The sequence below is a fragment of the Oreochromis niloticus genome, linkage group LG15 (assembly GCF_001858045.2).
Source record: "Oreochromis niloticus isolate F11D_XX linkage group LG15, O_niloticus_UMD_NMBU, whole genome shotgun sequence".
Classification (NCBI taxonomy): domain Eukaryota; kingdom Metazoa; phylum Chordata; class Actinopteri; order Cichliformes; family Cichlidae; genus Oreochromis; species Oreochromis niloticus.
In genome coordinates, this window is record NC_031980.2 from 2,019,361 (window position 1) to 2,032,156 (window position 12,796).

The 12,796-nt window shown below is 45.5% G+C and overlaps 1 protein-coding gene across 1 annotated transcript; it reads right to left on the minus strand.

Annotated features, from left to right (window-relative positions):
• Window positions 1-360: 360 nt before the first annotated feature.
• On the minus strand, window positions 361-12,787 carry calm1b (calmodulin 1b). Its single transcript, XM_003440688.5, has 6 exons — window positions 12,636-12,787; window positions 7,922-7,952; window positions 7,020-7,163; window positions 3,100-3,206; window positions 2,165-2,300; window positions 361-1,455 (listed from the first exon to the last, which is right to left on the minus strand). The coding sequence occupies exons 1-6, from the start codon at window positions 12,636-12,638 to the stop codon at window positions 1,427-1,429; spliced, it is 450 nt and encodes a 149-aa protein (XP_003440736.1). The 5' UTR covers window positions 12,639-12,787; the 3' UTR covers window positions 361-1,426.
• Window positions 12,788-12,796: the final 9 nt, after the last annotated feature.

A 12,796-nucleotide genomic window follows, 5' to 3' on the forward strand; every position in this document is an offset into this window, starting at 1 on the left:
TTCAAAAACCCCCAACATCCCAGTTACAGCATGCTCCTGTTGCCTAGCAACCAGCTGGGTCTCGAGAGGGAAGAGGCGTCACGGATGTGTATGTATATCCACGGCTGAGCGGGAGAGCAAACACATCCTGCTGCCTCTCCCTCCCCTGCGAGCGCTCGCTCTCCGTAAACCTCACCGCCATGTATCACACACCACCCGGTCCTCCTCAGCACCACCCAAAGACACGGCACATGGAGAGGATGATTAGAATTATTTATTGTTGACACATTTGTCTAGTCGGTAAACAACATACAGACTCATTATGCTGTCTTTATAGATCATTTTCACAATCAAGCATAAGAAAAATGACATAAGACACGATAAAGTTCATGGTCTTTTATTTGAAAAAAAAAATAAAGACTAGCATGTACAACTTGGAATGAATGTAAACTGAACTCAGAAGAACATCTGCAAAGACCGGTGTGCCGACACTCCTAACAGCATGCGCTGCGAACACAGTACACCCCTCACTATGCTCACGTCTGAGTCGAGAAACAGAAGAAGAAAAGTGAAGGCCAGTGATTCTCTCTTGCAAGAAAAGAGGACAGACACTCCATCTCAGCGAGAAAAAAGAAAGATAAGAAAAAAGAAATGAGAAAGCTCACCGTAAGACTCTTTAAGTCCCCCCTCCTTTCAAAGGGCAGGACGCACAACTACTAAGATGGCCGTCCAAATAACATAACAAAAACAAAAGAACATGCCAAACATTTGAAAATGTTTTTTGTACATTGTGGGGTTTTGTTTTTTCCACTTTATCTAGCATACAGTAAGTCCCGTTCCACTTTAACGCTTGAGTTAGAACCTGTTATATTCGCTCATCTTAACAGTACAGAGTTCCTCTCCAAATACAAAAAACTGTACCAAACCAACAAGAGGACAGCTCATCGTGGAATCAGCACGCTCTGGTAGCCCGGAGGAGGGGCGGAGGTGAGGGAGGGGTCGGGAGGGTTAGGTTAGTGCTCCGGTCTCAAGCTGCATGCATGAAGAACAGAAAACAGAGAGAAAGAAGAGATGGCCAGCCCAGACATTTACCACTAGCAAATGGAACTGGAAGGAGTTCACCAAATGCTGCTGCTTTAGTCTGAAGGTAGTAGTTACAGGGTTTGTTGTTATTATTTTTACTTGTTAAGTACTGATGCTAAACTGATCTCCGGGGGGGAGGGGACAGGATCACTAACCATTTCATGCATTTATTTTTTGTATGTTTTTATATTTTTCCTGTGTGGACAGAAGGATATTTTATTTCAACATTCAATTATTTTCTATACAGAAACAGTATGAATAAATGAACATTTTTTCCAAGAGGTAAGTAAAACATTTTGATTTTTTTTTATCCTTTTTTTGTTTGTTTTTCTTCTAAGAGGGGGCAGGACGGGGCAGGCAAGCTTCACTTTGCAGTCATCATCTGTACAAACTCTGCAAACAAGAGAGAGAGGACAAGAGACAATGAGGACACTGGGTGTGAGGCTTTGGCACAGCCAGTAAGAGCAGTCACCTGCTAAATTGTTCAATGCTTTATTAATTTTTTAATCAACTTGAGCAGGTTCAGAACACACATACTAATTAGTGTCCCCTTTCCAAACAGCTTCCATGTTCATCTCATTAAACCCATTTGATTAAAAAGCTCTCGCGTTGTGCTGACAGCTGGGGAGAAATGTGACGGCCAAACTGACAAGAGTGAACAAATAAAAGGAGGTTTTCATGTATTCGGTGTAGAAGTAGGGCACTTTGCAGCCAGGACTTATGGACTGTTCATAATATATCAACAGCCTTCTAGAAAATGAGCGCAGTCTCTCGTGTAATGTGCCAGGGGACCAACAGTGGGAGGAAGGGAGGACGAGGGAGAAAGAGTGAAAAGGCTCCTGGCGCACTGATGATAATTCAGAAGGATGGCTTTCTCCTATCTCTGTTTCAGCAGGCTCCATCTATACCCCCCATCTAATAACTAATATAATGTGCGGCTGGCTTGTCTTGCGGTCGCCCTCAGAGAAATACAGTTTGGCAAATGAAGCGCTCCGTTCTCCCTGTTTAATAAAAGCTCGCACCCTGGCCTAGAAACTAAAGCTATTTGTGTAGCGTGACATTTTAGCATGCACTTTCCTTCGCGCTCGTCACAGTCTTTTACCTTCGTAGTTGACCTGTCCGTCTCCGTCGATGTCTGCTTCTCTGATCATCTCGTCCACCTCCTCGTCTGTTAGCTTCTCTCCCAGGTTCGTCATGACGTGACGAAGCTCTGCGGCGCTAATGTAGCCATTTCCGTCCTAGAAACGGAGCACGGAAACAATCGCATCAAACAGTAAAACAAATACCCTGCAGGCTGACAACTGCTCAGGTAAAAGTGGAGTAATGAGAAGGTGTTAGGCAAGCAGGAAGTAAAAGAACAGACGACTTTTCTTTCCATCAGGTCTATTTTCTGTCACATATGGGCTACTGTTACAATGGGAGATGCTCGTATTCTATTCTTGGATCTTCATGTCAAAGAAATAGGATATCCCAAAATGGTCATCTCAAAAAAGTTTCACCCGCCTGCTGTTTAAACTCTCTGTTTAGGAAGGGCAGCCAATCAGAAGAAGGCTGAGTTAAAGGAGGAAGAAAGGCAGCTTGTTCCACACAGAGGAGGAACTAAGGGGCTTCACAATGGCCAAGAACAAGACAACTAAGGATTATTTAGAAGTGTGGATTGTGTAAAGCTACTGTAGTAGAGTCCAAAATAAAAACCACTGAGCTGGAAATGAATAGAATAGCTCTCCTTTAATTTAACACTAGCCTGGCCTGCTGTACTAAATTTACATTATCATGCAACTTGATAACCAAGAGGTTAAGGCGCATACCACACGCACCCAAATGCCATTCAGTCCCTGCGTGACCAAAGCATTTGCTGCATTTCTTCCCCCTGCAAAACTATAATCTTAAAAAAGACAAAGAAAACAAAAAGCTCTGAATTATCGGCCTTATTTAACATCCCGTCGACATCTTGTTCCTCCAAAACCAAAACCTCAGCTTGGAAAGCACGGATGCTGTGCTGTAATTCCTTAATGATGCTCTTAAAAGCTTATTTACCTTGTCGAATACCCGGAAAGCCTCGCGGATCTCCTCCTCGCTGTCTGTGTCCTTCATTTTTCTGGCCATCATGGTCAGGAACTCTGGGAAGTCAATGGTTCCATTACCTGCAATGGGTGATCAATGTGGCGCATTTAATCAGCAAAAAACTGCAATTACGTAAAAGCAAACACTGATAAGTAGACATAATACAATGCAGCATTTAGCTGATGAAAAGCAGCAAAAATACTCATTTATGTCCTCTTGTTCTGCTGCTGTGTATTACAGTAACATTTATATTAGCATTTAGGCCACATCTGCTCTTCAAAGATGTTTTTGACAGTGAAGCTTGAGGCTGAACAGCTCAAAAATAATTTATCATACACCTTTACTGCTGTGCTAAACAAATCTACTGAAGGCTAGTAGGAGGAGGAGGAGGAGGGGGAGGGGAGGGGGATGTGTGAGAGTGACTCTGTGTATGTATGTGTTTCCTTTTCTTCCTTAGGGGAAGCCCTTGGAAAATGTTGCGTATGTTATAAGCAACGCAGCAGGATTGCAGTGGGGGGACCCATGGCCAGTCATCCATAATGCAGGCATTTAGTGTACTGTGCAGCTTTGCCTTCAAGAAGCCTGCATGTATCGAAAGATCATCTCTTGTGGCGCCACAGTCACAAACTGAGGCTGGAGGGAGAACGAGAAAAGGACATAAGTCTGGACGCTCCGTCCCTCCTATCCATCCTTGTTGCTCCCGTTCCCTGTAAAATATCTGCTATTGTGTTTGCAGAGAAAGTGCAAGATCTGACACACATGACCCAGCGATGGCTTTCCACATGGTACTAATGGTAGCTGCTATGCCAGGGGCACATGCATGTGTGTGCAAATGGATCAATATCCATGTAGGTGTTGTCAAGACAGGATTACCAAAGGATCAGACATTCCTGACAGTGCAAGGCTCTATGGGGAGCTTAGTGGCTCACCAACAACACCACAAGAAGGAGGCTGGGAAAGCTGGTGGGGAATGTAACAGATCTCCAGATCTATTACAAGATCTGAAGAATCAGTAAGAACTATGGGAAATGTATTTTCATTAACAAGTGACAAAAAATACCCAGAAATTTATGAGGGAATTGAAATGAAGGTCAGGGACACCAAGGGCAAAGTAACCATGAGGATTAGCCCTGGGGTGGGATTGTGGGCAGATTAACCAATGGCAGAGCATGCCTTAGAGGGAGAGCTAAAGAGTGAACAAGAGGATGGACGTGTGTATCAAAAAAGGAACGTCGTAATGTGATGGGGCAGATGGCGATCTCGTGGCCTGCGGTAGCAATCTAAGGACCAGTTATCTAACACAGAGACATCGAGCAGCACCGAAGGGAGAACACATGCTGCCACTGGGGGGTTGGGAGAGATGGATGGGGGGGGGGGGTAATTAAGGGCAGGAAAACCACAATCCAAGGGGGAAAATAACAAGAGAGGCAAGGTAGCCCTTGAGCGATATCTGTACAGCTGCACCTCAGGCCAGCTGCAACAGCAGATGAGGAAGAAGGGTAGAAGCAGAGGGATGAAGATAGGGAGGAAGGCAGATGGGAAGAGGAAGAGAAAAGGGTGGTAAGATAAAGAGAGAGAGAAAAGAGAGGGAGTGAGTGGGTGGTAGAGAGGGAGCTGGAGATGAGGGAGATGTGAAGAGGAGAGAATGTAAGGAGTGAACCGAGTGGGAGATGGTGCGATTACACATAAGAGGTGCTGACGCAAACTATAGAAGGCTGAGGCATCTCGACACTCTTGTGTGTGTGGTCATTGTATTTTCCTGCATCATAAAGCCAGCTTCCATCCCAGAGCCGGGAAGGAAGGGTCGGGTTGTGTAATGATGACGAGTGATGCACTGCAGCTAAAGCTTGTATTTTAATTCATAATTACACTTGTTTATTATCCTGTCTTAAACATGAAGTGATCTTCTTTTAGGCTGAGGAATATAATAGCCCCCGGGTGTTTTAAAGCATGTGTGGTTATGCTTTTGTGCTCAACTCTGTGCGGTGGCGAATTAAAAACCGGCATTTCTCTCTGATACCACACTCGACACAGTGCTGTCTCTAGCTACAGCCTTCCATCCTGTCTCCATTTGCTGTAATTCTTTACCCCAGCCTCCTTGTTTGGTAAATAAAGCTGATTTTCAATGGGCCAGCTGACATCCCATGGCTGCTGATGTGGGTACTGGATGTGCAAAGCGCAGAGAGGCCTTATGTAACCACTTTTATTTTCCATTACTAGCTTTATTGCTGTCTGACCTAGATTGCATCAGCCAAGGGAGGCAGAGGCAGAACAAGGGGATGTTAGTGATGGTGTGTGTGTGTGTGTGTGTGTGTGTGTGTGTATGCTCGCTCTTGGGTGTAACAGAAGGGGAGGGCATCGAGGATGGTGGGAGGACATTTCAATAAAGGGGCAGCCAAGCTGCGACGCAATTGATTTCTCCTGATCAATGTGCTCCCATTTACGAAATCCTATAAGCTGACAGAGCAGCACTGAGGTAAAGGCCCCACTGAAAGCTAACATCCTGTGCTGCTCAAGGACAGCCAACTTTTGAGCTACTAGCCAACAACTTGGATTCCTGTCCTCTAACTCAGTTTGCTGTCTCCTATGTCTGTTTCACACCGCAGTGCGGGGACGGATGCACAGGAGAAAAGAATTATGTCAGCCGACGGTGGATCAACGTGGGCTCGGTAACACTGAGCCTTCGACACACAGCCGTGTTCGACTCACCAGCACTGAATACTCCTCGAGCACATCCATATGCGTGACACTGACAACTGTGATGGAGCTGAACGCACGGTGACTAAACTGCTGACACAGAGAGGATACGTCATCTAAAGATAAAGCTGGCCGGACAGTTGGCTTGGACAGTTGGTTGACAGTTGGCAGAAAAGGGAGGGAGGTGGGCAACAGCACCGTTGATGTGTTTCGAGATAGTTCGACCATCCATTACGGCCCTAATCCCTCATCCATTTGTAACAGAGGTTTTATCGCTAAAGTCACGCAACGAAATGTTAACTAGAAATTAAAGTCCCACCCACCCCATTAGACCATCGAATCACATTAACACACAAATCTCCAAACAGTTAGTACTCTTTTCCCAAGCTGGGACCACATCCTCATTTAGGTTTGATAGTGTTTCTAGTACAGAATGGCAGATGGCGTGAACATGAATTGAGGCTGCGGTCTGGGGAGGGCCTCAGAGGGGACTGGATGCAGATCCCCATGTACTGACGAGAAGTGAATGAATTGAAAAAGGGAGGGAGGGAGGGAGGGCCACCAAAACAACAACGAACAGCGTGCAGCGTGGGGTGGGGTCCACATATACACAGAACCAGAAGGGGTCTGCTTGGACGTGAAGTCCCACTCTTGAAAATCAGTTAAATTATGTCCAAGTGTATTTAGGCAAATGAGTCGCAGTTGTGTAATTTTTACTGCTTCTCTGTTGGGAATGACAGTTGCCGGTCATTTTGTTGATTAAAAGTGGGGTCGTTACAGGAAAGGATCATATTAACCCAAATGTTCAAACCCATCTTCCTGGTTTAGAACATAGGTGTTATTTTTGTAGCCTGAACGCACCGTACCACAAATAACATCCACATGCATCCCTCAGTCTAGTCTGCTATATTGTTTTTGGATTTGGAAGACATTATTGTTCAATTACCACATCAAACACAGACTCTTCACCTTATGGCACAAAGACGGGGATTAAAAAAAATATTCTCTATAAAAAGTGATAATCGTCAACGTAAAGTTAGGGTAGTACTTTTTCAACCAATCAAGAAAACTTCACTAGTTCCATTTCCTTATATGGCACCTAGACATGTACTGAACTGACAAATCATAATTGTAATGAGTAACTTTACACAGTTTTGTTAGTCTAATGCCAAGAAATGAAGCGTGAGTATACTGACCGTCAGCATCCACCTCATTGATCATGTCCTGCAGCTCAGCCTCTGTGGGGTTCTGGCCCAGCGACCTCATGACGGTGCCGAGCTCTTTGGTGGTGATGGTGCCGTCACCATCCTTGTCAAATAAGGAGAAAGCCTCCTTGAACTCTGTGGGGGTTGGAGGTGAGAGCGCCAGTTAGACTGCTGTTGCTGTGCAGTTAGAGAAATAGGTTGTGATGGACGTTGCGGTCGGATCTAGAAAGGTCAACTGATTCTCAACTACAGGGGCTCTGTTAACTAACCTGCAAAGCTAATGCACATGTGTGCCGAGCTCTGACTGCACAAAGAAGTCTTATAAGACTCAGAAGACTGGAAGTGGGAAAAAGCCAGAGTGTTTTTATCTTTTGAACGAGCAGGCTTCTTAACTACAGGCCATAAAAACCCATCCAGAGATTGAAAATAGGCAATAGTGAGCATTAGCCTTGAGGGCTTAACACAAGCTAATTAGCCACAGAGGGGCTTTGAGTGAGAAGAAACTGTGCAGCTTTCACTTTCTTCCCATCATTTATTATTAAGAATATCAAGGTGCCTCAGTGATAGAAACTGTTCCTAAGCTTGGCTTTAAAACCGTCTGTGTGCTGCATGGGTTTCAGCCTTGACTTATGATTGCTGCAAATAGTTCTTCCCCTTATGTCTCGTTCATTTTGTAATGATAATGATCTGCTGAGGGAGGGCGGGTGCCGAATCTTTCAATGTTCTTTCACTTCATGTTCCCTATAAGCAACATGGAAACAGCCAGAACAGCTAATGGGAGACATTTCCTTACTCAATTCTGGAACTTTACAGCATGAAACTGATCCACTAGTACACAGGGAACGTCGTACCAAGAGAAAAAGGGGAAGTAGGGAAAAACGGCTTGTTCTTACCTGCAATCTGCTCCTCTGTTAGCTGGTCAGCCTGTGTGGTTCGGGGGGAGAACGGAAAGAACGGAAATCGTCACAAACAAACAAGTCTTAGTCACAGGGCAAAAATTGCAAATCCCACGTAGTTTTGTCATTACATTCCTCATCATCCCCACCGTGCAACCACCACACAGCTAAACACTGGCCACGGTGTTCTGGGGTTGGGTGGCTTCAGCTAGGAGCTCCTGTTGGGGCTGCCAAAACCTACCCACAACAATACTCCAAATGGGTTTCCTTATATTTCTTATCAAAATAGTGTTTTGTTCTCTCATATAATAGTTAACTGCCAATTACATGGCAGTAAGTCTCAAATTTAATGCTATAAAATTGAGGCTAAAAGCTAGTAATCAGGTTTTGCTCACAGTGAGAGCGGAGGCTTACCGTCATGCTTTTGAAAGGTTGTATTTGTAAGACTGGCACAGAGCTAACACATAAAAGCACTACATGAAGGTGATGTATGAAATGTAATTTCCAGCCGAAGTAATTTCTCCATAAGACTGACGTCCTCGTGTATAAACGTAGGCTACACCACAGCAGTCCTCACAAGAAGGACTGCTGGGTAACAAGATACTGCAATAAATTTGATTAAGTGCTGCCTCCAGACCAGGAGTCAAAGTTTAGGCGGGGTTGTTTCAGGACATATCAGTGCCGGCGTGTTTTCCATAACCGTAGTAACAAGAATAATGGCCTGGCGGGTTGGCCCGGCTTGGTTGCCCTCCCAGCCCTGCTCGCTGTGCTAGCTGGAGCTGTCTTAATAGCTCACAGTGACTCACACATACTTTAAATGGCTTGAAACCGAGCATCCACCACCAGGCCTTTTACATAGATTTATTAAGCTTGCTTGTAAAAAGAGCCAGTGATTTCAAACAAACACCTTCAGCTGTAAAAGTGTGAATACAAAGCTACTGGTGCAAATAACTCCCACCGGTACACTCCAATCTCTGCCTTATAAAACATGATTTTGGGTTTTTTATTAGTATTGTTAACAGAACGTTCTGACATCATTGTGCTTGGCAGCAAGGAAGGAACACACACAGACAAACATGGAAGAGTAAGCTAGGGCGCACACATACACAGAGTCCCTTTTAATAGCATTCTTCCTCAACACCAATACTTTCCACCCCCATGTTTCCTGTGAATTAGTCAGAGTAGCCAGTTATGCCTCAAAGCGAATTCCTGCAGCCCATCAGTGTGTTTATGTGTTTGCACATGTAATTTTGCTTTGGGTACAGACAAACACGCCCTCCAAGTCGTACCTATACGCCGTAGCTGTGGCAATTTGACCCTTGTGAAGTTCACATTTGGGAGTGAGAGTATCTTGTTTTTCTAAATTAAACCAGTAAATCAAATTTGCTTCATACATTTGCTCTGGCTGGATAAGATTTAGCAGATCACCACGCAATGTGCTGCCAGATGACCTTTAACTTTTCACCAAAGGAAGAAGCCTCTCCTCACGGCTTGAGCAGTAGCAGCAGGCTGGGGATGGATGGATTCAGTCAGCAAGGGGTTCATGGAGAACCTCGGGAGCACTCGTACAACTAGCTGACCTGATTCAATAACCTGCTCTGAACACAACAACGTTTCTTTCCTTATTTTTGCTTTTTTCCTCCCTGCCTCTGCCCTCCTCCTGTCTCCATTTCCATCTGACGGAATAGGAAATGTCAAGAGACAAAAGCAACCTCCCCGACGCTGACGTGCCACTTGGGCTGACCGATATTCTCAGTATCATCTTTGTATTTGATTTCTGCTGCTGCTCTCTTCCTCTTTACATTTTTTGTCCCTTATTAACCCCTGTGTGAATTTCTCACTCTGTTCATGACTCCACCTTCCAGTCCTCCCTTAGTCACCCTCTTTGTCAAGCTGTGTTGCTTGTGCTGTCTCTTTCTGTCTCTCTAAGCGGACAGGGTGTGGGCATCGGTGACTCAGTACTATGGAACCTCTCCTGGCTTAGGCCCAAGCTGCTGGGGCCTTATGGTGCCGCAGCACCACCGGGCTCACTACTGACCCATCTCTTCCTTTCCTTCCTCCTCCTTTCCTTGGCACTTGTACCTCTGCCAATATTTCCTCCTTCAGACCTTTTCTCCTCCATGTGTCCCTTCTTCTCTCTCCATATGTGGCATACTGTTGAGAGGAAACTCCCAATGATTCACCATCCTCACTGTCTTATGGACAGCCATGTTTGCTGCCAGGCTTCCGGTCTTAAAAACGGCTTGTTTGGGGATGGGGTGTGCTCTGCTGGCAATAATTCACTGGCACGAGTGGGTCAACCACTCCCACTGTTGCCCGGGCAGTCAGCCCTAGCTATGCACTCCAAACAGGACTGCGGGAGGCAGGAGACAGTTCCCTGGGCCAGCGTAAAATATCTTTTAGCTCTCACTTCCTTCCATATCAGGCTTGTACAAACACTGCATCCGTCTATGTTCATACTTGATTTAATTAGATAGGGAATGCAAAATAGCGCAAGAGAACACCAACAATTATCATCTTCTTCTTTAACAGCCTGTTATCAATGTTTAATGTGCAGTTTTTTTCCCTGCTGCTGCTCATCTGTCACCGAGGTGCCCAAACAATTCCTGAGCTAGCATCTCTGCATTCACCAAGTGAAAGGTGCAGAACCAGCTGTCAGTCTGACAGATGGGTATGACACACACACACACACACACACACACACACACACAGTCCTGTTCTATAGTAGCACTGAGCTCCACAGCACATTTAACACCTCATCTCTTTGAGGCTGGACAAAAAAAAGAAAAGAAAAAGAACAGCGAGGCCTCAGGGCCGAGCTGTGTCTAATGGGAGGGAGGATGGTGTAAACAACACCAGGCTCCCAACACCCTGCAATGGGCCCGTTCACCATATGGCTGGTGGTGGCAGGTGACCGGGAACTCCATTGTACTTCATCGCCGCCACACACTGGGAACACGGGACCTGGTTAGGTGTTGTCGTCAAGCGTATAAATTATTCACTGCACTGGATAGGATGTCATCTGAGTTACTAAACATGCATCAGCAAGCAAGCGCGTAACAGGAACAGGATAGGGCCTTAGCCTGGTCCCGCTACATATTCGATACGTCTACCTCAATGGGGGAGTCTGTTTCCACTTCAGCGCATGTATTGATGCAGACAAGGGGGCTTACGGCCGTGGATTAAACTTTTCAGAGCGGCTGATACACGGGAACAACTATTCCCCTTTACACTCCAATTACTGCACTGCGCTGCAACATGAAACTGCATCGCAGCTTGTTACCATATATGGGGTATTTGATTGCAGCAAAGGGGCTGGAGGAGGTCTACAGCTTCTTGACCTCCTTGAGCCATTAATGAGCTATCAAGCCCGATAATCAATGGATTAAGCTCGAAGGCCTCTTTTCCATATCCAGATCATTTCCACTTGTTAACTTCTCCTCACAGCCAGCAGAGAGGCTCTGCTTCGTTAGCTGGTTGCAGATGTCAAGAGTGTGTGTGGCTTCAGGGATCTGGTGAAAATTGTTAGTTGCCCCCCCTCCTCACAGAATTCAGGTTACTGCATTCTGTAGTGCAAGCCTGCCACTTCCCATAATTCACAACATCTGGTTTTGGAAAAAGTCGACTGAACTCTCCAGCTGCTGATGCTTTTTTTTTTTTTTTTGCGGTGACCAAGCGCCACAAAGAGCTTCTTGGACAACTCACACAGGCACCACATTTGCATGACATCGAAAAAAATTTGCAAAGAGCCAAGCAAATCAGCCATCATAGCACAAATAGATAACCCAGCCTACGATAAACCACCAGTAAAGGCTGCATGCATTAAAGGTGGAATTGCGTCTATTAGTGGTTGTTTACAGGCCGGGATGACACGTATAATGTAGCCATAACCTTGCAATTACATAAATATGGTCAGTTTCCGTTGCGGAACACTGACGAGATACAACAACCGTTCCCCATCATGACACGGCTCGACCAACAAGGTGGTGCAACCTAGAAAAAAAACGAAAGAAAGAAAGAAAAATGGAGGGAGGGGGAAGCAAACGCAGCCGGTTCGTTTTCTTTCTAATTACCAGCGCTGCGTTCACGTTGCGAAATTTACCGCGCTTCTCTGTTCAAACACGCTTCTCCCGGCTGGGGAAACAGCGCTTTATGGCTCGGCTACGTTTCTCAGAACGATAGGTGTGCTTCTCGGTAAGGTGTGCTCCTCAGGCGGATTGTAAAAACACACCCTAACTCACCCGTGGCTTCAGAATTATGCCGTAATAACCCAGAATAGCTTGCTAGTTACACCGATACCGGTTAAACTAGTCCAAGAATTAATTCGATATGCACCGTGCAGCCGTGAAGCGGCTACTTGACCCCATATAGCCGAATAGCCAATAATGCTGTGTGAATTGCGCAGTTATGAAGCATAAAGCAAACCCATTTGGAAGTGGACAGTATTTCCATTTAGAAAGTCACTTAAACGGACAGACAAAACACATAATAGTGTACTTCATATTGCCCCATGCACTAGCTTAAAAAAAATGCGCCTGGCGGGCGTTTTCCGCCTCCTCCGCGCATACCGGATAGCTGATAAGAGGAATCAATGACTAAACAGTAAATAGAGAAAACATACACATATGGTAGGTTTGCGCTTCTAATAAGCAGGCTTTCCCTACGTTTAAAACACGTTTCCCTACTAAACGGAATGAATGACAATACATACCATGTTGGATGGGTTGTGTGCTTGTTGGTCTGTGGAGGCAGACTAGGAGTGTAGTCGTTCCTTAGATGGAGTTCCACTGGCGGGTTAGGAGTGAGTGTATTGGCCGTGGTTAGAATGGGGATTGCCTCGTGTATCCCTCCGCCACACTAGCACTGATCACT

Excerpts from the sequence above, each read along its gene's own strand:
- calm1b (XM_003440688.5), bottom strand. Across the intron at positions 3,207-7,019 it reads CAATGAGGTGGATGCTGACG|GTAATGGAACCATTGACTTC; the intron begins GTCAGTATACTC and ends CACCCATTGCAG. Across the intron at positions 2,301-3,099 it reads CTTTCCGGGTATTCGACAAG|GACGGAAATGGCTACATTAG; the intron begins GTAAATAAGCTT and ends CTCCGTTTCTAG.